The 23,118-nt window shown below is 50.4% G+C and overlaps 1 protein-coding gene across 1 annotated transcript in view; it reads left to right on the forward strand.

The window, feature by feature from the left end:
- Positions 1–23,118, forward strand: part of rnf216 (ring finger protein 216) — a 107,579-nt gene that overhangs the window by 35,175 nt on the left and 49,286 nt on the right. The window contains exons 7-8 of the mRNA XM_064964681.1: positions 7,886–8,047; positions 10,525–10,633. Of these exons, the coding sequence (XP_064820753.1) occupies positions 7,886–8,047; positions 10,525–10,633 (271 nt within the window). The remainder of the gene's footprint in view (positions 1–7,885; positions 8,048–10,524; positions 10,634–23,118) is intronic.

The following is a 23,118-nucleotide window of genomic DNA, read 5'->3' on the forward strand; positions in this document are numbered from 1 at the left end:
ACCCCCCCATCCCTAGTGTTAGTCCTGTCTCTCTAAACGTCCTGTCCCTAGTGTTAGTCCTGTCTCCCTAAACGTCCTGTCCCTAGTGTTAGTCCTGTCTCTCTAAACGCCCCCATCCCTAGTGTTAGTCCTGTCTCTCTAAACGTCCTGTCCCTAGTGTTAGTCCTGTCTCTCTAAACGTCCTGTCCCTAGTGTTAGTCCTGTCTCTCTAAACGCCCCCCATCCCTAGTGTTAGCCCTGTCTCTCTAAACGTCCTGTCCCTAGTGTTAGTCCTGTCTCTCTAAACCCCCCCATCCCTAGTGTTAGTCCTGTCTCTCTAAACGTCCTGTCCCTAGTGTTAGTCCTGTCTCTCTAAACCCCCCATCCCTAGTGTTAGTCCTGTCTCTCTAAACGTCCTGTCCCTAGTGTTAGTCCTGTCTCTCTAAACGTCCTGTCCCTAGTGTTAGTCCTGTCTCTCTAAACGTCCTGTCCCTAGTGTTAGTCCTGTCTCTCTAAACGTCCTGTCCCTAGTGTTAGTCCTGTCTCTCTAAACGTCCTGTCCCTAGTGTTAGTCCTGTCTCTCTAAACGTCCTGTCCCTAGTGTTAGTCCTGTCTCTCTAAACGTCCTGTCCCTAGTGTTAGTCCTGTCTCTCTAAACGTCCTGTCCCTAGTGTTAGTCCTGTCTCTCTAAACGTCCTGTCCCTAGTGTTAGTCCTGTCTCTCTAAACGTCCTGTCCCTAGTGTTAGTCCTGTCTCTCTAAACCCCCCCCATCCCTAGTGTTAGTCCTGTCTCTCTAAACCCCCCCATCCCTAGTGTTAGTCCTGTCTCTCTAAACGTCCTGTCCCTAGTGTTAGTCCTGTCTCTCTAAACGTCCTGTCCCTAGTGTTAGTCCTGTCTCTCTAAACGTCCTGTCCCTAGTGTTAGGCCTGTCTCTCTAAACCCCCTCCCTAGTGTTAGTCCTGTCTCTCTAAACCCCCCATCCCTAGTGTTAGTCCTGTCTCTCTAAACCCCCCATCCCTAGTGTTAGTCCTGTCTCTCTAAACGTCCTGTCCCTAGTGTTAGTCCTGTCTCTCTAAACGTCCTGTCCCTAGTGTTAGTCCTGTCTCTCTAAACGTCCTGTCCCTAGTGTTAGTCCTGTCTCTCTAAACGTCCTGTCCCTAGTGTTAGTCCTGTCTCTCTAAACGACCTGTCCCTAGTGTTAGTCCTGTCTCTCTCTCTAAACCCCCATCCCTAGTGTTAGTCCTGTCTCTCTAAACGTCCTGTCCCTAGTGTTAGTCCTGTCTCTCTAAACGCCCCCATCCCTAGTGTTAGTCCTGTCTCTCTAAACCCCCCATCCCTAGTGTTAGTCCTGTCTCTCTAAACGTCCTGTCCCTAGTGTTAGTCCTGTCTCTCTAAACGTCCTGTCCCTAGTGTTAGTCCTGTCTCTCTAAACCCCCCATCCCTAGTGTTAGTCCTGTCTCTCTAAACGACCCCATCCCTAGTGTTAGTCCTGTCTCTCTAAACCCCCCCATCCCTAGTGTTAGTCCTGTCTCTCTAAACCCCCCCATCCCTAGTGTTAGTCCTGTCTCTCTAAACGACCCCATCCCTAGTGTTAGTCCTGTCTCTCTAAACGACCCCATCCCTAGTGTTAGTCCTGTCTCTCTAAACCCCCCCATCCCTAGTGTTAGTCCTGTCTCTCTAAATGACCCCATCCCTAGTGTTAGTCCTGTCTCTCTAAATGACCCCATCCCTAGTGTTAGTCCTGTCTCTCTAAACGTCCTGTCCCTAGTGTTAGTCCTGTCTCTCTAAACGTCCTGTCCCTAGTGTTAGTCCTGTCTCTCTAAACGTCCTGTCCCTAGTGTTAGTCCTGTCTCTCTAAACCCCCCCATCCCTAGTGTTAGTCCTGTCTCTCTCTCTAAACGACCCCATCCCTAGTGTTAGTCCTGTCTCTCTAAACCCCCCCCATCCCTAGTGTTAGTCCTGTCTCTCTAAACGTCCTGTCCCTAGTGTTAGTCCTGTCTCTCTAAACGCCCTGTCCCTAGTGTTAGTCCTGTCTCTCTAAACGCCCCCATCCCTAGTGTTAGTCCTGTCTCTCTAAACGCCCCCCATCCCTAGTGTTAGTCCTGTCTCTCTAAACGTCCTGTCCCTAGTGTTAGTCCTGTCTCTCTAAACCCCCCATCCCTAGTGTTAGTCCTGTCTCTCTAAACGTCCTGTCCCTAGTGTTAGTCCTGTCTCTCTAAACGTCCCCATCCCTAGTGTTAGTCCTGTCTCTCTAAACGTCCTGTCCCTAGTGTTAGCCCTGTCTCTCTAAACGTCCTGTCCCTAGTGTTAGTCCTGTCTCTCTAAACCCCCCCATCCCTAGTGTTAGCCCTGTCTCTCTAAACGTCCCCATCCCTAGTGTTAGTCCTGTCTCTCTAAACGTCCTGTCCCTAGTGTTAGTCCTGTCTCTCTAAACGTCCTGTCCCTAGTGTTAGTCCTGTCTCTCTAAACGTCCCCATCCCTAGTGTTAGTCCTGTCTCTCTCTCTAAACGTCCTGTCCCTAGTGTTAGTCCTGTCTCTCTAAACCCCCCCCATCCCTAGTGTTAGTCCTGTCTCTCTAAACCCCCCCATCCCTAGTGTTAGTCCTGTCTCTCTAAACCCCCCCATCCCTAGTGTTAGTCCTGTCTCTCTAAACGTCCTGTCCCTAGTGTTAGTCCTGTCTCTCTAAACCCCCCATCCCTAGTGTTAGCCCTGTCTCTCTAAACCCCCCATCCCTAGTGTTAGTCCTGTCTCTCTAAACCCCCCCATCCCTAGTGTTAGTCCTCTCTCTCTAAACGTCCTGTCCCTAGTGTTAGTCCTGTCTCTCTAAACGTCCTGTCCCTAGTGTTAGTCCTGTCTCTCTAAACGTCCTGTCCCTAGTGTTAGTCCTGTCTCTCTAAACCCCCCCTCCCTAGTGTTAGTCCTGTCTCTCTAAACCCCCCCATCCCTAGTGTTAGTCCTGTCTCTCTAAACCCCCCCATCCCTAGTGTTAGTCCTGTCTCTCTAAACGCCCCCATCCCTAGTGTTAGTCCTGTCTCTCTAAACCCACCCATCCCTAGTGTTAGTCCTGTCTCTCTAAACCCCCCCATCCCTAGTGTTAGTCCTGTCTCTCTAAACGTCCCCATCCCTAGTGTTAGTCCTGTCTCTCTCTCTAAACGTCCTGTCCCTAGTGTTAGTCCTGTCTCTCTAAACCCCCCCATCCCTAGTGTTAGTCCTGTCTCTCTAAACCCCCCATCCCTAGTGTTAGTCCTGTCTCTCTAAACCCCCCATCCCTAGTGTTAGTCCTGTCTCTCTAAACCCCCCATCCCTAGTGTTAGTCCTGTCTCTCTAAACGTCCTGTCCCTAGTGTTAGTCCTGTCTCTCTAAACCCCCCATCCCTAGTGTTAGCCCTGTCTCTCTAAACCCCCCATCCCTAGTGTTAGTCCTGTCTCTCTAAACCCCCCCATCCCTAGTGTTAGTCCTCTCTCTCTAAACGTCCTGTCCCTAGTGTTAGTCCTGTCTCTCTAAACGTCCTGTCCCTAGTGTTAGTCCTGTCTCTCTAAATGTCCTGTCCCTAGTGTTAGTCCTGTCTCTCTAAACGTCCTGTCCCTAGTGTTAGTCCTGTCTCTCTAAACCCCCCATCCCTAGTGTTAGTCCTGTCTCTCTAAACCCCCCATCCCTAGTGTTAGTCCTGTCTCTCTAAACGTCCTGTCCCTAGTGTTAGTCCTGTCTCTCTAAACCCCCCCATCCCTAGTGTTAGCCCTGTCTCTCTAAACCCCCCCATCCCTAGTGTTAGTCCTGTCTCTCTAAACCCCCCCATCCCTAGTGTTAGTCCTCTCTCTCTAAACGTCCTGTCCCTAGTGTTAGTCCTGTCTCTCTAAACGTCCTGTCCCTAGTGTTAGTCCTGTCTCTCTAAACGTCCTGTCCCTAGTGTTAGTCCTGTCTCTCTAAACCCCCTCCCATCCCTAGTGTTAGTCCTGTCTCTCTAAACCCCCCCATCCCTAGTGTTAGTCCTGTCTCTCTAAACCCCCCCATCCCTAGTGTTAGTCCTGTCTCTCTAAACGCCCCCATCCCTAGTGTTAGTCCTGTCTCTCTAAACCCCCCCATCCCTAGTGTTAGTCCTGTCTCTCTAAACGTCCTGTCCCTAGTGTTAGTCCTGTCTCCCTAAACGTCCTGTCCCTAGTGTTAGTCCTGTCTCTCTAAACGCCCCCATCCCTAGTGTTAGTCCTGTCTCTCTAAACGTCCTGTCCCTAGTGTTAGTCCTGTCTCTCTAAACGTCCTGTCCCTAGTGTTAGTCCTGTCTCTCTAAACGCCCCCCATCCCTAGTGTTAGCCCTGTCTCTCTAAACGTCCTGTCCCTAGTGTTAGTCCTGTCTCTCTAAACCCCCCCATCCCTAGTGTTAGTCCTGTCTCTCTAAACGTCCTGTCCCTAGTGTTAGTCCTGTCTCTCTAAACCCCCCCATCCCTAGTGTTAGTCCTGTCTCTCTAAACGTCCTGTCCCTAGTGTTAGTCCTGTCTCTCTAAACGTCCTGTCCCTAGTGTTAGTCCTGTCTCTCTAAACCCCCCATCCCTAGTGTTAGTCCTGTCTCTCTAAACCCCCCCATCCCTAGTGTTAGTCCTGTCTCTCTAAACGTCCTGTCCCTAGTGTTAGTCCTGTCTCTCTAAACCCCCCCATCCCTAGTGTTAGCCCTGTCTCTCTAAACCCCCCATCCCTAGTGTTAGTCCTGTCTCTCTAAACCCCCCCATCCCTAGTGTTAGTCCTCTCTCTCTAAACGTCCTGTCCCTAGTGTTAGTCCTGTCTCTCTAAACGTCCTGTCCCTAGTGTCAGTCCTGTCTCTCTAAACGTCCTGTCCCTAGTGTTAGTCCTGTCTCTCTAAACGCCCCCCATCCCTAGTGTTAGTCCTGTCTCTCTAAACGTCCTGTCCCTAGTGTTAGTCCTGTCTCTCTAAACGTCCTGTCCCTAGTGTTAGTCCTGTCTCTCTAAACGTCCTGTCCCTAGTGTTAGTCCTGTCTCTCTAAACGTCCTGTCTCTCTAAACGTCCTGTCCCTAGTGTTAGTCCTGTCTCTCTAAACGTCCTGTCCCTAGTGTTAGTCCTGTCTCTCTAAACGTCCTGTCCCTAGTGTTAGTCCTGTCTCTCTAAACGTCCTGTCCCTAGTGTTAGTCCTGTCTCTCTAAACCCCCTGTCCCTAGTGTTAGTCCTGTCTCTCTAAACCCCCTGTCCCTAGTGTTAGTCCTGTCTCTCTAAACCCCCCCGTCCCTAGTGTTAGTCCTGTCTCTCTAAACGTCCTGTCCCTAGTGTTAGTCCTGTCTCTCTAAACCCCCCCGTCCCTAGTGTTAGTCCTGTCTCTCTAAACGTCCTGTCCCTAGTGTTAGTCCTGTCTCTCTAAACCGTCCTGTCCCTAGTGTTAGTCCTGTCTCTCTAAACGTCCTGTCCCTAGTGTTAGCCCTGTCTCTCTAAACCCCCCCATCCCTAGTGTTAGTCCTGTCTCTCTAAACGTCCCGTCCCTAGTGTTAGTCCTGTCTCTCTAAACGTCCTGTCCCCAGTGTTAGTCCTCTCTCTCTAAACGTCCTGTCCCTAGTGTTAGTCCTGTCTCTCTAAACGTCCTGTCCCTAGTGTTAGTCCTGTCTCTCTAAACGTCCTGTCCCCAGTGTTAGTCCTGTCTCTCTAAACGACCTGTCCCTAGTGTTAGCCCTGTCTCTCTAAACGTCCTGTCCCTAGTGTTAGTCCTGTCTCTCTAAATGTCCTGTCCCTAGTGTTAGTCCTGTCTCTCTAAACGTCCTGTCCCTAGTGTTAGTCCTGTCTCTCTAAACCCCCCCATCCCTAGTGTTAGTCCTGTCTCTCTAAACCCCCCCCATCCCTAGTGTTAGTCCTGTCTCTCTAAACCCCCCCATCCCTAGTGTTAGTCCTGTCTCTCTAAACGTCCTGTCCCTAGTGTTAGTCCTGTCTCTCTAAACGTCCTGTCCCTAGTGTTAGTCCTGTCTCTCTAAACGTCCTGTCCCTAGTGTTAGTCCTGTCTCTCTAAACCCCCCCCCATCCCTAGTGTTAGTCCTGTCTCTCTAAACCCCCCATCCCTAGTGTTAGTCCTGTCTCTCTAAACCCCCCCATCCCTAGTGTTAGTCCTGTCTCTCTAAACGTCCTGTCCCTAGTGTTAGTCCTGTCTCTCTAAACGTCCTGTCCCTAGTGTTAGTCCTGTCTCTCTAAACGTCCTGTCCCTAGTGTTAGTCCTGTCTCTCTAAACGTCCTGTCCCTAGTGTTAGTCCTGTCTCTCTAAACGACCTGTCCCTAGTGTTAGTCCTGTCTCTCTCTCTAAACCCCCCCATCCCTAGTGTTAGTCCTGTCTCTCTAAACGTCCTGTCCCTAGTGTTAGTCCTGTCTCTCTAAACGCCCCCATCCCTAGTGTTAGTCCTGTCTCTCTAAACCCCCCCATCCCTAGTGTTAGTCCTGTCTCTCTAAACGTCCTGTCCCTAGTGTTAGTCCTGTCTCTCTAAACGTCCTGTCCCTAGTGTTAGTCCTGTCTCTCTAAACGTCCTGTCCCTAGTGTTAGTCCTGTCTCTCTAAACGTCCTGTCCCTAGTGTTAGTCCTGTCTCTCTAAACGTCCTGTCCCTAGTGTTAGTCCTGTCTCTCTAAACCCCCCCTCCCTAGTGTTAGTCCTGTCTCTCTAAACGTCCTGTCCCTAGTGTTAGTCCTGTCTCTCTAAACGTCCTGTCCCTAGTGTTAGTCCTGTCTCTCTAAACGTCCTGTCCCTAGTGTTAGCCCTGTCTCTCTAAACGTCCTGTCCCTAGTGTTAGTCCTGTCTCTCTAAACGTCCTGTCCCTAGTGTTAGTCCTGTCTCTCTAAACGTCCTGTCCCTAGTGTTAGTCCTGTCTCTCTAAACGTCCTGTCCCTAGTGTTAGTCCTGTCTCTCTAAACGTCCTGTCCCTAGTGTTAGCCCTGTCTCTCTAAACGTCATGTCCCTAGTGTTAGTCCTGTCTCTCTAAACCCCCCCATCCCTAGTGTTAGTCCTGTCTCTCTAAACGTCCTGTCCCTAGTGTTAGTCCTGTCCCTAGTGTTAGTCCTGTCTCTCTAAACGTCCTGTCCCTAGTGTTAGTCCTGTCCCTAGTGTTAGTCCTGTCCCTAGTGTTAGTCCTGTCCCTAGTGTTAGTCCTGTCCCTAGTGTTAGTCCTGTCCCTAGTGTTAGTCCTGTCTCTCTCTCTAAACCCCCCCATCCCTAGTGTTAGTCGTGTCTCTAAACCCCCCCATCCCTAGTGTTAGTCCTGTCTCTCTAAACCCCCCCATCCCTAGTGTTAGTCCTGTCTCTCTAAACCCCCCCATCCCTAGTGTTAGTCCTGTCTCTCTAAACGTCCTGTCCCTAGTGTTAGTCCTGTCCCCAGTGTTAGTCCTGTCCCTAGTGTTAGTCCTGTCCCTAGTGTTAGCCCTGTCTCTCTAAACCCCCCATCCCTAGTGTTAGTCCTGTCTCTCTAAACCCCCCATCCCTAGTGTTAGTCGTGTCTCTAAACCCCCCCATCCCTAGTGTTAGTCCTGTCTCTCTAAACCCCCCCATCCCTAGTGTTAGTCCTGTCTCTCTAAACCCCCCCATCCCTAGTGTTAGTCCTGTCTCTCTAAACGTCCTGTCCCTAGTGTTAGTCCTGTCCCCAGTGTTAGTCCTGTCCCTAGTGTTAGTCCTGTCCCTAGTGTTAGTCCTGTCTCTCTAAACCCCCCATCCCTAGTGTTAGTCCTGTCTCTCTAAACCCCCCATCCCTAGTGTTAGTCCTGTCTCTCTAAACGTCCTGTCCCTAGTGTTAGTCCTGTCCCTAGTGTTAGTCCTGTCTCTCTAAACGTCCTGTCCCTAGTGTTAGTCCTGTCTCTCTAAACCCCCCATCCCTAGTGTTAGTCCTGTCTCTCTAAACGTCCTGTCCCTAGTGTTAGCCCTGTCTCTCTCTCTCTGTAGTCTGCGGAGGACCTGTTTGACCTGGGGTCGTTAGGTCAGGTGGGTCAGGAGGCGTCGATGCAGGCAGCTGACCTCTTGATGGGGGACTTCAGGATGATTTCCTGTCAGGACATCAAATGGAGCCTCAACGCCATGAAGGGGCACTACGCAATCACACGCAAGGTACTGTCTGTCTCTGTGTTTCAGGTCTCACTCGGCGTCTCTCTGTGTGTTTCAGGCCTCACTCGGCGTGTCTCTCTGTGTGTTTCAGGCCTCACTCGGCGTGTCTCTCTGTGTGTTTCAGGCCTCACTCGGCGTCTCTCTCTGTGTGTTTCAGGCCTCACTCGACGTGTCTCTGTGTTTCAGGCCTCACTCGGCGTCTCTCTCTGTGTGTTTCAGGCCTCACTCGGCGTCTCTCTCTGTGTGTTTCAGGCCTCACTCGACGTGTCTCTCTCTGTGTGTTTCAGGCCTCACTTGACGTGTCTCTCTCTGTGTGTTTCAGGTCTCACTCGGCGTGTCTCTCTCTGTGTTTCAGGCCTCACTCGACGTGTCTCTCTCTGTGTGTTTCAGGCCTCACTTGACGTGTCTCTCTCTGTGTGTTTCAGGTCTCACTCGGCGTGTCTATCTGTGTGTTTCAGGCCTCACTCAGCGTGTCTCTCTGTGTGTCTCTCTGTGTGTTCCAGGCCTCACTCTGCGTGTCTCTCTCTCTGTGTGTTTCAGGCCTCACTCGGCGTGTCTCTCTGTGTTTCAGGCCTCACTCGGCATGTCTCTCTCTGTGTGTTTCAGGCCTCACTCTGTGTATTTCTGTCTGTTTCAGGCCTCACTCTGCGTGTCTCTCTCTCTGTGTGTTTCAGGCCTCACTCGGCGTGTCTCTCTGTGTGTTTCAGGCCTCACTCTGCGTGTCTCTCTGTGTGTTTCAGGCCTCACTCGGCGTGTCTCTCTGTGTGTTTCAGGCCTCACTCGGCGTGTCTCTCTGTGTGTTTCAGGGCTCACTCGACGTGTCTCTCTGTGTGTTTCAGGCCTCACTCGGCGTGTCTCTCTGTGTGTTTCAGGGCTCACTCGACGTGTCTCTCTGTGTGTTTCAGGCCTCACTCGGCGTCTCTCCGTGTGTTTCAGGCCTCACTCGGCGTGTCTCTGTGTGTTTCAGGTCTCACTCTGCGTGTCTCTCTGTGTGTTTCAGGCCTCACTCTGCGTCTCTCTGTGTGTTTCAGGCCTCACTCGGCGTCTCTCTGTGTGTTTCAGGCCTCACTCTGTGTGTCTCTCTGTGTGTTTCAGGCCTCACTCGGCGTGTCTATGTGTGTTTCAGGCCTCACTCGGCGTGTCTCTCTGTGTGTTTCAGTCCTCACTCTGCGTGTCTCTCTGTGTGTTTCAGGCCTCACTCGGCGTCTCTCTGTGTGTTTCAGGCCTCACTCTGCGTGTCTCTCTGTGTGTTTCAGGCCTCACTCGGCGTGTCTCTCTGTGTGTTTCAGGCCTCACTCGGCGTGTCTCTCTGTGTGTTTCAGGCCTCACTCGGCGTGTCTCTCTGTGTGTTTCAGGCCTCACTCGGCGTCTCTCTGTGTGTTTCCGGCCTCACTCGGCGTGTCTCTCTGTGTGTTTCAGGCCTCACTCGGCGTGTCTCTCTGTGTGTTTCAGGCCTCACTCAGCGTGTCTCTCTGTGTTTCAGGTCTCACTCGGCGTGTCTCTCTGTGTGTTTCAGGGCTCACTCGACGTGTCTCTCTGTGTGTTTCAGGCCTCACTCGGCGTGTCTCTCTGTGTGTTTCAGGCCTCACTCGGCGTGTCTCTCCGTGTGTTTCAGGCCTCACTCGGCGTGTCTCTGTGTGTTTCAGGTCTCACTCTGCGTGTCTCTCTGTGTGTTTCAGGCCTCACTCGGCGTCTCTCTGTGTGTTTCAGGCCTCACTCTGCGTGTCTCTCTGTGTGTTTCAGGCCTCACTCGGCGTGTCTCTGTGTGTTTCAGGCCTCACTCGGCGTGTCTATGTGTGTTTCAGGCCTCACTCGGCGTGTCTCTCTGTGTGTTTCAGTCCTCACTCTGCGTGTCTCTCTGTGTGTTTCAGGCCTCACTCGGCGTCTCTCTGTGTGTTTCAGGCCTCACTCTGCGTGTCTCTCTGTGTGTTTCAGGCCTCACTCGGCGTGTCTCTCTGCGTGTCTCTCTGTGTGTTTCAGGCCTCACTCGGCGTCTCTCTGTGTGTTTCAGGCCTCACTCTGCGTGTCTCTCTGTGTGTTTCAGGCCTCACTCGGCGTGTCTCTCTGCGTGTCTCTCTGTGTGTTTCAGGCCTCACTCGGCGTCTCTCTGTGTGTTTCAGGCCTCACTCTGCGTGTCTCTCTGTGTGTTTCAGGCCTCACTCGGCGTGTCTCTCTGCGTGTCTCTCTGTGTGTTTCAGGCCTCACTCGGCGTCTCTCTGTGTGTTTCAGGCCTCACTCTGCGTGTCTCTCTGTGTGTTTCAGGCCTCACTCGGCGTGTCTCTCTGTGTGTTTCAGGCCTCACTCGGCGTGTCTCTCTGCGTGTCTCTCTGTGTGTTTCAGGCCTCACTCGGCGTCTCTCTGTGTGTTTCAGGCCTCACTCGGCGTGTCTCTCTGCGTGTCTCTCTGTGTGTTTCAGGCCTCACTCTGCGTGTCTCTCTGTGTGTTTCAGGCCTCACTCGGCGTCTCTCTGTGTGTTTCAGGCCTTATGTGAAGCAGTGAAGCAGTTTCAAGACTCTGAGTCGTTAGAGAAGAGACGACGCAGGAGACAGACTGCAGAACGCTGCTATATAGACTTCAAGTATCAACATGGTGACTTACACACTACACCCTACACACTACACACTACACACTACCCCCTACACCCTACACCCTACAGAACGCTGCTATATAGACTTCAAGTATCAACATGGTGACTTACACACTACACCCTACACCCTACACACTACACCCTACACACTACACACTACACACTACACCCTACACCCTGCAGAACGCTGCTATATAGACTTCAAGTATCAACATGGTGACTTACACACTACCCCTACACACTACACCCTACAGAACGCTGCTATATAGACTTCAAGTATCAACATGGTGACTTACACACTACACCCTACACACTACACCCTACAGAACGCTGCTATATAGACTTCAAGTATCAACATGGTGACTTACACACTACACCCTACACACTACACCCTACAGAACGCTGCTATATAGACTTCAAGTATCAACATGGTGACTTACACACTACACCCTACACACTACACCCTACAGAACGCTGCTATATAGACTTCAAGTATCAACATGGTGAATTACACACTACACCCTACAGAACGCTGCTATATAGACTTCAAGTATCAACATGGTGACTTACACACTACATACTACCCCCTACACCCTACACACTACACACTACACCCTACAGAACGCTGCTATATAGACTTCAAGTATCAACATGGTGAATTACACACTACACCCTACACACTACACACTACACACTACACCCTACACACTACACACTACACCCTGCAGAACGCTGCTATATAGACTTCAAGTATCAACATGGTGACTTACACACTACACCCTACACACTACACCCTACACACTACCCCCTACACACTACACCCTACACACTACACCCTACAGAACGCTGCTATATAGACTTCAAGTATCAACATGGTGACTTACACACTACACCCTACACCCTACACACTACACCCTACCCCCTACACACTACCCCCTACACACTACACCCTACAGAACGCTGCTATATAGACTTCAAGTATCAACATGGTGACTTACACACTACACCCTACACCCTACACACTACACCCTACAGAACGCTGCTATATAGACTTCAAGTATCAACATGGTGACTTACACACTACCCCCTACACCCTACACACTACACCCTACAGAACGCTGCTATATAGACTTCAAGTATCAACATGGTGACTTACACACTACCCCCTACACCCTACCCCCTACACCCTACCCCCTACACCCTACCCCCTACACCCTACACACTACCCCCTACACCCTACAGAACGCTGCTATATAGACTTCAAGTATTAACATGGTGACTTACACACTACACCCTACACACTACACCCTACCCCCTACACACTACCCCCTACACCCTACAGAACGCTGCTATATAGACTTCAAGTATTAACATGGTGACTTACACACTACACCCTACACACTACACCCTACCCCCTACACACTACCCCCTACACCCTACACACTACACCCTGCAGAACGCTGCTATATAGACTTCAAGTATCAACATGGTGACTTACACACTACACACTACCCCCTACACACTACACCCTACAGAACGCTGCTATATAGACTTCAAGTATCAACATGGTGAATTACACACTACACCCTACACACTACACCCTACACACTACACCCTACAGAACGCTGCTATATAGACTTCAAGTATCAACATGGTGAATTACACCCTACACACTACACCCTACACACTACACCCTACCCCCTACAGAACGCTGCTATATAGACTTCAAGTATCAACATGGTGAATTACACCCTACACCCTACACACTACACCCTACCCCCTACACACTACCCCCTACACCCTACCCCCTACAGAACGCTGTTATATAGACTTCAAGTATCAACATGGTGACTTACACACTACACACTACCCCCTACACACTACACCCATACACTACACCCTACAGAACGCTGCTATATAGACTTCAAGTATCAACATGGTGAATTACACACTACCCCCTACACCCTACACACTACCCCCTACACCCTACACACTACAGAACGCTGCTATATAGACTTCAAGTATCAACATGGTGACTTACACACTACCCCCTACACCCTACACACTACACACTACCCCCTACCCCCTACAGAACGCTGCTATATAGACTTCAAGTATCAACATGGTGACTTACACACTACCCCTTACACCCTACACACTACCCCCTACACCCTACAGAACGCTGCTATATAGACTTCAAGTATCAACATGGTGACTTACACACTACCCCCTACACCCTACACACTACCCCCTACACCCTACCCCCTACACACTACCCAAATCAAATCAAATTTATTTATATAGCCCTTCGTACATCAGCTGATATCTCAGAGTGCTGTACAGAAACCCAGCCTAAACCCCCAAACAGCAAGCAATGCAGGTGTAGAAGCACGGTGGCTAGGAAAAACTCCCTAGAAAAGCCAAAACCTAGGAAGAAACCTAGAGAGGAACCAGGCTATGTGGGGTGGCCTGTCCTCTTCTGGCTGTGCCGGGTGGAGATTATAACAGAACATGGCCAAGATGTTCAAATGTTCATAAATGACCAGCATGGTCGTATAATAATAAGGCAGAACAGTTGAAACTGGAGCAGCAGCACGGCCAGGTGGACTTGGGACAGCAAGGAGTCATCGTGTCAGGTAGTCCTGAGGCATGGTCCTAGGGCTCAGGTCAGTTGAAACTGAGCCCAAGTACCCCCTACACACTACACCCTACACACTACAGAACGCTGCTATATAGACTTCAAGTATCAACATGGTGACTTACACACTACACCCTACACACTACACACTACCCCCTACACACTACCCCCTACACACTACCCCCTACCCCCTACAGAACGCTGCTATATAGACTTCAAGTGTCAACATGGTGACTTACACACTACCCCCTACACCCTACACACTACACCCTACACACTACCCCCTACACACTACACCCTACACACTACCCCCTACACACTACCCCCTACACACTACACCCTACAGAACGCTGCTATATAGACTTCAAGTATCAACATGGTGACTTACACACTACACCCTACACACTACACACTACACCCTACAGAACGCTGCTATATAGACTTCAAGTATCAACATGGTGACTTACACACTACACACTACCCCCTACACACTACACCCTACACACTACCCCCTACACACTACACCCTACACACTACCCCCTACACACTACCCCCTACACACTACACCCTACAGAACGCTGCTATATAGACTTCAAGTATCAACATGGTGACTTACACACTACACACTACCCCCTACACACTACACCCTACAGAACGCTGCTATATAGACTTCAAGTATCAACATGGTGACTTACACACTACACCCTACACACTACACCCTACACCCTACAGAACGCTGCTATATAGACTTCAAGTATCAACATGGTGACTTACACACTACACCCTACACACTACACCCTACACCCTACACACTACCCCCTACACACTACACCCTACACACTACACCCTACAGAACGCTGCTATATAGACTTCAAGTATCAACATGGTGAATTACACACTACACACTACCCCCTACACCCTACAGAACGCTGCTATATAGACTTCAAGTATCAACATGGTGACTTACACCCTACACACTACACACTACACCCTACACACTACACACTACCCCCTACACACTACACACTACACCCTACACACTACACCCTACACCCTACAGAACGCTGCTATATAGACTTCAAGTATCAACATGGTGACTTACACACTACACCCTACCCCCTACACCCTACACACTACACACTACCCCCTACACCCTACACCCTACAGAACGCTGCTATATAGACTTCAAGTATCAACATGGTGAATTACACACTACACACTACACCCTACACCCTACAGAACGCTGCTATATAGACTTCAAGTATCAACATGGTGAATTACACACTACACCCTACACACTACACACTACACCCTGCAGAACGCTGCTATATAGACTTCAAGTATCAACATGGTGAATTACACACTACACCCTACACACTACACCCTACACCCTACAGAACGCTGCTATATAGACTTCAAGTATCAACATGGTGACTTACACACTACACCCTACACACTACACCCTACACCCTACAGAACGCTGCTATATAGACTTCAAGTATCAACATGGTGAATTACACACTACACCCTACACACTACCCCCTACACCCTACACCCTACACACTACACCCTACACACTACCCCCTACACCCTACACACTACACCCTACACACTACACCCTACAGAACGCTGCTATATAGACTTCAAGTATCAACATGGTGAATTACACACTACACCCTACACACTACCCCCTACACACTACACACTACACCCTACAGAACGCTGCTATATAGACTTCAAGTATCAACATGGTGAATTACACAGTTAACCCCTAACCCAGTATCTCTCTCTATCAGGTCCAGTTGACCCCTAACCCTGTATCTCTCTCTATCAGGTCCAGTTGACCCCTAACCCTGTATCTCTCTCTATCAGGTCCAGTTGACCCCTAACCCTGTATCTCTCTCTATCAGGTCCAGTTGACCCCTAACCCTGTATCTCTCTCTATCAGGTCCAGTTGACCCCTAACCCTGTATCTCTCTCTATCAGGTCCGGTTGACCCCTAACCCTGTATCTCTCTCTATCAGGTCCAGTTGACCCCTAACCCTGTATCTCTCTCTATCAGGTCCAGTTGACCCCTAACCCTGTATCTCTCTCTATCAGGTCCAGTTGACCCCTAACCCTGTATCTCTATCAGGTCCAGTTGACCCCTAACCCTGTATCTCTCTCTGGTCCAGTTGACCCCTAACCCTGTATCTCTCTCTATCAGGTCCAGTTGACCCCTAACCCTGTATCTCTCTCTATCAGGTCCAGTTGACCCCTAACCCTGTATCTCTCTCTATCAGGTCCAGTTGACCCCTAACCCTGTATCTCTCTCTATCAGGTCCAGTTGACCCCTAACCCTGTATCTCTCTCTATCAGGTCCAGTTGACCCCTAACCCTGTATCTCTCTCTATCAGGTCCAGTTGACCCCTAACCCTGTATCTCTCTCTATCAGGTCCAGTTGACCCCTAACCCTGTATCTCTCTCTATCAGGTCCAGTTGACCCCTAACCCTGTATCTCTCTCTATCAGGTCCGGTTGACCCCTAACCCTGTATCTCTCTCTATCAGGTCCGGTTGACCCCTAACCCTGTATCTCTCTCTATCAGGTCCAGTTGACCCCTAACCCTGTATCTCTCTCTTGACCCCTCAGGTCCAGTTGACCCCTAACCCTGTATCTCTCTCTATCAGGTCCGGTTGACCCCTAACCCTGTATCTCTCTCTATCAGGTCCGGTTGACCCCTAACCCTGTATCTCTCTCTATCAGGTCCGGTTGACCCCTAACCCTGTATCTCTCTCTATCAGGTCCAGTTGACCCCTAACCCTGTATCTCTCTCTATCAGGTCCAGTTGACCCCTAACCCTGTATCTCTCTCTATCAGGTCCAGTTGACCCCTAACCCTGTATCTCTCTCTATCAGGTCCAGTTGACCCCTAACCCTATATCTCTCTCTATCAGGTCCAGTTGACCCCTAACCCTGTATCTCTCTCTATCAGGTCCAGTTGACCCCTAACCCTGTATCTCTCTCTATCAGGTCCAGTTGACCCCTAACCCTGTATCTCTCTCTATCAGGTCCAGTTGACCCCTAACCCTGTATCTCTCTCTATCAGGTCCAGTTGACCCCTAACCCTGTATCTCTCTCTCAGGTCCAGTTGACCCCTAACCCTGTATCTCTCTCTATCAGGTCCAGTTGACCCCTAACCCTGTATCTCTCTCTATCAGGTCCAGTTGACCCCTAACCCTGTATCTCTCTCTATCAGGTCCAGTTAACCCCTAACCCTGTATCTCTCTCTATCAGGTCCAGTTGACCCCTAACCCTGTATCTCTCTCTATCAGGTCCGGTTGACCCCTAACCCTGTATCTCTCTCTATCAGGTCCAGTTGACCCCTAACCCTGTATCTCTCTCTATCAGGTCCAGTTAACCCTGTATCTCTCTCTATCAGGTCCAGTTGACCCCTAACCCTGTATCTCTCTCTATCAGGTCCAGTTGACCCCTAACCCTGTATCTCTCTCTATCAGGGCCAGTTGACCCCTAACCCTGTATCTCTCTCTATCAGGTCCAGTTGACCCCTAACCCTGTATCTCTCTCTATCAGGTCCGGTTGACCCCTAACCCTGAATCTCTATCAGGTCCAGTTGACCCCTAACCCTGTATCTCTCTCTATCAGGTCCGGTTGACCCCTAACCCTGAATCTCTATCAGGTCCAGTTGACCCCTAACCCTGTATCTCTCTCTATCAGGTCCGGTTGACCCCTAACCCTGTATCTCTCTCTATCAGGTCCAGTTGACCCCTAACCCTGTATCTCTCTCTATCAGGTCCGGTTGACCCCTAACCCTGTATCTCTCTCTATCAGGTCCAGTTGACCCCTAACCCTGTATCTCTCTCTATCAAGTCCAGTTGACCCCTAACCCTGTATCTCTCTCTATCAGGTCCAGTTAACCCTGTATCTCTCTCTATCAGGTCCAGTTGACCCCTAACCCTGTATCTCTCTCTATCAGGTCCAGTTGACCCCTAACCCTGTATCTCTCTCTATCAGGTCCGGTTGACCCCTAACCCTGTATCTCTCTCTATCAGGTCCAGTTGACCCCTAACCCTGTATCTCTCTCTATCAGGTCCAGTTGACCCCTAACCCTGAATCTCTATCAGGTCCAGTTGACCCCTAACCCTGTATCTCTCTCTATCAGGGCCAGTTGACCCCTAACCCTGTATCTCTCTCTATCAGGTCCAGTTGACCCCTAACCCTGTATCTCTCTCTATCAGGTCCAGTTGACCCCTAACCCTGTATCTCTCTCTATCAGGTCCAGTTGACCCCTAACCCTGTATCTCTCTCTATCAGGTCCGGTTGACCCCTAACCCTGTATCTCTCTCTATCAGGTCCAGTTGACCCCTAACCCTGTATCTCTCTCTATCAGGTCCAGTTGACCCCTAACCCTGTATCTCTCTCTATCAGGGCCAGTTGACCCCTAACCCTGTATCTCTCTCTATCAGGTCCAGTTGACCCCTAACCCTGTATCTCTCTCTATCAGGTCCGGTTGACCCCTAACCCTGAATCTCTATCAGGTCCAGTTGACCCCTAACCCTGTATCTCTCTCTATCAGGTCCGGTTGACCCCTAACCCTGTATCTCTCTCTATCAGGTCCGGTTGACCCCTAACCCTGTATCTCTATCTATCAGGTCCAGTTGACCCCTAACCCTGTATCTCTCTCTCAGGTCCAGTTGACCCCTAACCCTGTATCTCTCTCTCAGGTCCAGTTGACCCCTAACCCTGTATCTCTCTCTCAGGTCCAGTTGACCCCTAACCCTGTATCTCTCTCTATCAGGTCCAGTTGACCCCTAACCCTGTATCTCTCTCTATCAGGTCCAGTTGACCCCTAACCCTGTATCTCTCTCTATCAGGTCCAGTTGACCCCTAACCCTGTATCTGTCTCTATCAGGTCCAGTTGACCCCTAACCCTGTATCTCTCTCTATCAGGTCCAGTTGACCCTGTATCTCTCTCTATCAGGTCCAGTTGACCCCTAACCCTGTATCTCTCTCTATCAGGTCCAGTTAACCCCTAACCCTGTATCTCTCTCTATCAGGTCCAGTTGACCCCTAACCCTGTATCTCTCTCTATCAGGTCCAGTTGACCCCTCACCCTTTATCTCTCTCTATCAGGTCCAGTTGACCCCTAACCCTGTATCTCTCTCTATCAGGTCCAGTTGACCCCTAACCCTGTATCTCTCTCTATCAGGTCCAGTTGACCCCTAACCCTGTATCTCTCTCTCAGGTCCAGTTGACCCCTAACCCTGTATCTCTCTCTATCAGGTCCAGTTGACCCCTAACCCTGTATCTCTCTCTATCAGGTCCAGTTGACCCCTCACCCTGTATCTCTCTCTATCAGGTCCAGTTGACCCCTAACCCTGTATCTCTCTCTATCAGGTCCAGTTGACCCCTAACCCTGTATCTCTCTCTATCAGGTCCAGTTGACCCCTAACCCTGTATCTCTCTCTATCAGGTCCAGTTAACCCCTAACCCTGTATCTCTCTCTATCAGGTCCAGTTGACCCCTAACCCTGTATCTCTCTCTATCAGGTCCAGTTGACCCCTAACCCTGTATCTCTCTCTATCAGGTCCAGTTGACCCCTAACCCTGTATCTCTCTCTATCAGGTCTAGTTGACCCCTAACCCTGTATCTCTCTCTATCAGGTCCAGTTGACCCCTAACCCTGTATCTCTCTCTATCAGGTCCAGTTGACCCCTAACCCTGTATCTCTCTCTATCAGGTCCAGTTGACCCCTAACCCTGTATCTCTCTCTATCAGGTCCAGTTGACCCCTAACCCTGTATCTCTATCAGGTCCAGTTGACCCCTAACCCTGTATCTCTCTCTATCAGGTCCAGTTAACCCTGTATCTCTCTCTATCAGGTCCAGTTGACCCCTAACCCTGTATCTCTCTCTCAGGGCCAGTTGACCCCTAACCCTGTATCTCTCTCTATCAGGTCCAGTTGACCCCTAACCCTGTATCTCTCTCTCAGGGCCAGTTGACCCCTAACCCTGTATCTCTCTCTATCAGGTCCAGTTGACCCCTAACCCTGTATCTCTCTCTATCAGGGCCAGTTGACCCCTAACCCTGTATCTCTCTCTATCAGGTCCAGTTGACCCCTAACCCTGTATCTCTCTCTATCAGGTCCAGTTGACCCCTAACCCTGTATCTCTCTCTATCAGGTCCGGTTGACCCCTAACCCTGAATCTCTATCAGGTCCAGTTGACCCCTAACCCTGTATCTCTCTCTATCAGGTCCAGTTGACCCCTAACCCTGTATCTCTCTCTATCAGGGCCAGTTGACCCCTAACCCTGTATCTCTCTCTATCAGGTCCAGTTGACCCCTAACCCTGTATCTCTCTCTATCAGGTCCAGTTGACCCCTAACCCTGTATCTCTCTCTCAGGTCCAGTTGACCCCTAACCCTGTATCTCTCTCTCAGGTCCAGTTGACCCCTAACCCTGTATCTCTCTCTATCAGGGCCAGTTGACCCCTAACCCTGTATCTCTCTCTATCAGGGCCAGTTGACCCCTAACCCTGTATCTCTCTCTATCAGGTCCAGTTGACCCCTAACCCTGTATCTCTCTCTATCAGGTCCAGTTGACCCCTGACCCTGTATCTCTCTCTATCAGGTCCAGTTGACCCCTAACCCTGTATCTCTCTCTATCAGGTCCAGTTGACCCCTAACCCTGTATCTCTCTCTATCAGGTCCAGTTGACCCCTAACCCTGTATCTCTCTCTATCAGGTCCAGTTGACCCCTAACCCTGTATCTCTCTCTATCAGGTCCAGTTGACCCCTAACCCTGTATCTCTCTCTATCAGGTCCAGTTGACCCCTAACCCTGTATCTCTCTCTATCAGGTCCAGTTGACCCCTAACCCTGTATCTCTCTCTATCAGGTCCGGTTGACCCCTAACCCTGTATCTCTCTCTATCAGGTCCAGTTGACCACTAACCCTGTATCTCTATCTATCAGGTCCAGTTGACCCCTAACCCTGTATCTCTCTCTCAGGTCCAGTTGACCCCTAACCCTGTATCTCTCTCTCAGGTCCAGTTGACCCCTAACCCTGTATCTCTCTCTATCAGGGCCAGTTGACCCCTAACCCTGTATCTCTCTCTATCAGGGCCAGTTGACCCCTAACCCTGTATCTCTCTCTATCAGGTCCAGTTGACCCCTAACCCTGTATCTCTCTCTATCAGGTCCAGTTGACCCCTGACCCTGTATCTCTCTCTATCAGGTCCAGTTGACCCCTAACCCTGTATCTCTCTCTATCAGGTCCAGTTGACCCCTAACCCTGTATCTCTCTCTATCAGGTCCAGTTGACCCCTAACCCTGTATCTCTCTCTATCAGGTCCAGTTGACCCCTAACCCTGTATCTCTCTCTATCAGGTCCAGTTGACCCCTAACCCTGTATCTCTCTCTATCAGGTCCAGTTGACCCCTAACCCTGTATCTCTCTCTATCAGGTCCAGTTGACCCCTAACCCTGTATCTCTCTCTATCAGGTCCAGTTGACCCCTAACCCTGTATCTCTCTCTATCAGGTCCAGTTGACCCCTAACCCTGTATCTCTCTCTATCAGGTCCAGTTGACCCCTAACCCTGTATCTCTCTCTCAGGTCCAGTTGACCCCTAACCCTGTATCTCTCTCTATCAGGTCCAGTTGACCCCTAACCCTGTATCTCTCTCTCAGGTCCAGTTGACCCCTAACCCTGTATCTCTCTCTATCAGGTCCAGTTGACCCCTAACCCTGTATCTCTATCAGGTCCAGTTGACCCCTGACCCTGTATCTCTCTCTATCAGGTCCAGTTGACCCCTAACCCTGTATCTCTCTCTATCAGGTCCAGTTGACCCCTAACCCTGTATCTCTCTCTATCAGGTCCAGTTGACCCCTAACCCTGTATCTCTATCAGGTCCAGTTGACCCCTGACCCTGTATCTCTCTCTATCAGGTCCAGTTGACCCCTAACCCTGTATCTCTATCAGGTCCAGTTGACCCCTAACCCTGTATCTCTATCAGGTCCAGTTGACCCCTGACCCTGTATCTCTCTCTATCAGGTCCGGTTGACCCCTAACCCTGTATCTCTCTCTATCAGGTCCAGTTGACCCCTAACCCTGTATCTCTATCAGGTCCAGTTGACCCCTAACCCTGTATCTCTATCAGGTCCAGTTGACCCCTGACCCTGTATCTCTCTCTATCAGGGCCAGTTGACCCCTGACCCTGTATCTCTATCAGGTCCAGTTGACCCCTGACCCTGTATCTCTCTCTATCAGGTCCAGTTGACCCCTAACCCTGTATCTCTCTCTATCAGGTCCAGTTAACCCCTAACCCTGTATCTCTCTCTATCAGGTCCAGTTGACCCCTAACCCTGTATCTCTCTCTATCAGGTCCAGTTGACCCCTAACCCTGTATCTCTCTCTATCAGGTCCAGTTGACCCCTAACCCTGTATCTCTCTCTATCAGGTCTAGTTGACCCCTAACCCTGTATCTCTCTCTATCAGGTCCAGTTGACCCCTAACCCTGTATCTCTCTCTATCAGGTCCAGTTGACCCCTAACCCTGTATCTCTCTCTATCAGGTCCAGTTGACCCCTAACCCTGTATCTCTCTCTATCAGGTCCAGTTGACCCCTAACCCTGTATCTCTATCAGGTCCAGTTGACCCCTAACCCTGTATCTCTCTCTATCAGGTCCAGTTAACCCTGTATCTCTCTCTATCAGGTCCAGTTGACCCCTAACCCTGTATCTCTCTCTCAGGGCCAGTTGACCCCTAACCCTGTATCTCTCTCTATCAGGTCCAGTTGACCCCTAACCCTGTATCTCTCTCTCAGGGCCAGTTGACCCCTAACCCTGTATCTCTCTCTATCAGGTCCAGTTGACCCCTAACCCTGTATCTCTCTCTATCAGGGCCAGTTGACCCCTAACCCTGTATCTCTCTCTATCAGGTCCAGTTGACCCCTAACCCTGTATCTCTCTCTATCAGGTCCAGTTGACCCCTAACCCTGTATCTCTCTCTATCAGGTCCGGTTGACCCCTAACCCTGAATCTCTATCAGGTCCAGTTGACCCCTAACCCTGTATCTCTCTCTATCAGGTCCAGTTGACCCCTAACCCTGTATCTCTCTCTATCAGGGCCAGTTGACCCCTAACCCTGTATCTCTCTCTATCAGGTCCAGTTGACCCCTAACCCTGTATCTCTCTCTATCAGGTCCAGTTGACCCCTAACCCTGTATCTCTCTCTCAGGTCCAGTTGACCCCTAACCCTGTATCTCTCTCTCAGGTCCAGTTGACCCCTAACCCTGTATCTCTCTCTATCAGGGCCAGTTGACCCCTAACCCTGTATCTCTCTCTATCAGGGCCAGTTGACCCCTAACCCTGTATCTCTCTCTATCAGGTCCAGTTGACCCCTAACCCTGTATCTCTCTCTATCAGGTCCAGTTGACCCCTGACCCTGTATCTCTCTCTATCAGGTCCAGTTGACCCCTAACCCTGTATCTCTCTCTATCAGGTCCAGTTGACCCCTAACCCTGTATCTCTCTCTATCAGGTCCAGTTGACCCCTAACCCTGTATCTCTCTCTATCAGGTCCAGTTGACCCCTAACCCTGTATCTCTCTCTATCAGGTCCAGTTGACCCCTAACCCTGTATCTCTCTCTATCAGGTCCAGTTGACCCCTAACCCTGTATCTCTCTCTATCAGGTCCAGTTGACCCCTAACCCTGTATCTCTCTCTATCAGGTCCGGTTGACCCCTAACCCTGTATCTCTCTCTCAGGTCCAGTTGACCCCTAACCCTGTATCTCTCTCTCAGGTCCAGTTGACCCCTAACCCTGTATCTCTCTCTATCAGGGCCAGTTGACCCCTAAC

This window comes from Oncorhynchus masou, unplaced genomic scaffold (genome assembly GCF_036934945.1).
Source record: "Oncorhynchus masou masou isolate Uvic2021 unplaced genomic scaffold, UVic_Omas_1.1 unplaced_scaffold_181, whole genome shotgun sequence".
NCBI classification, from domain to species: domain Eukaryota; kingdom Metazoa; phylum Chordata; class Actinopteri; order Salmoniformes; family Salmonidae; genus Oncorhynchus; species Oncorhynchus masou.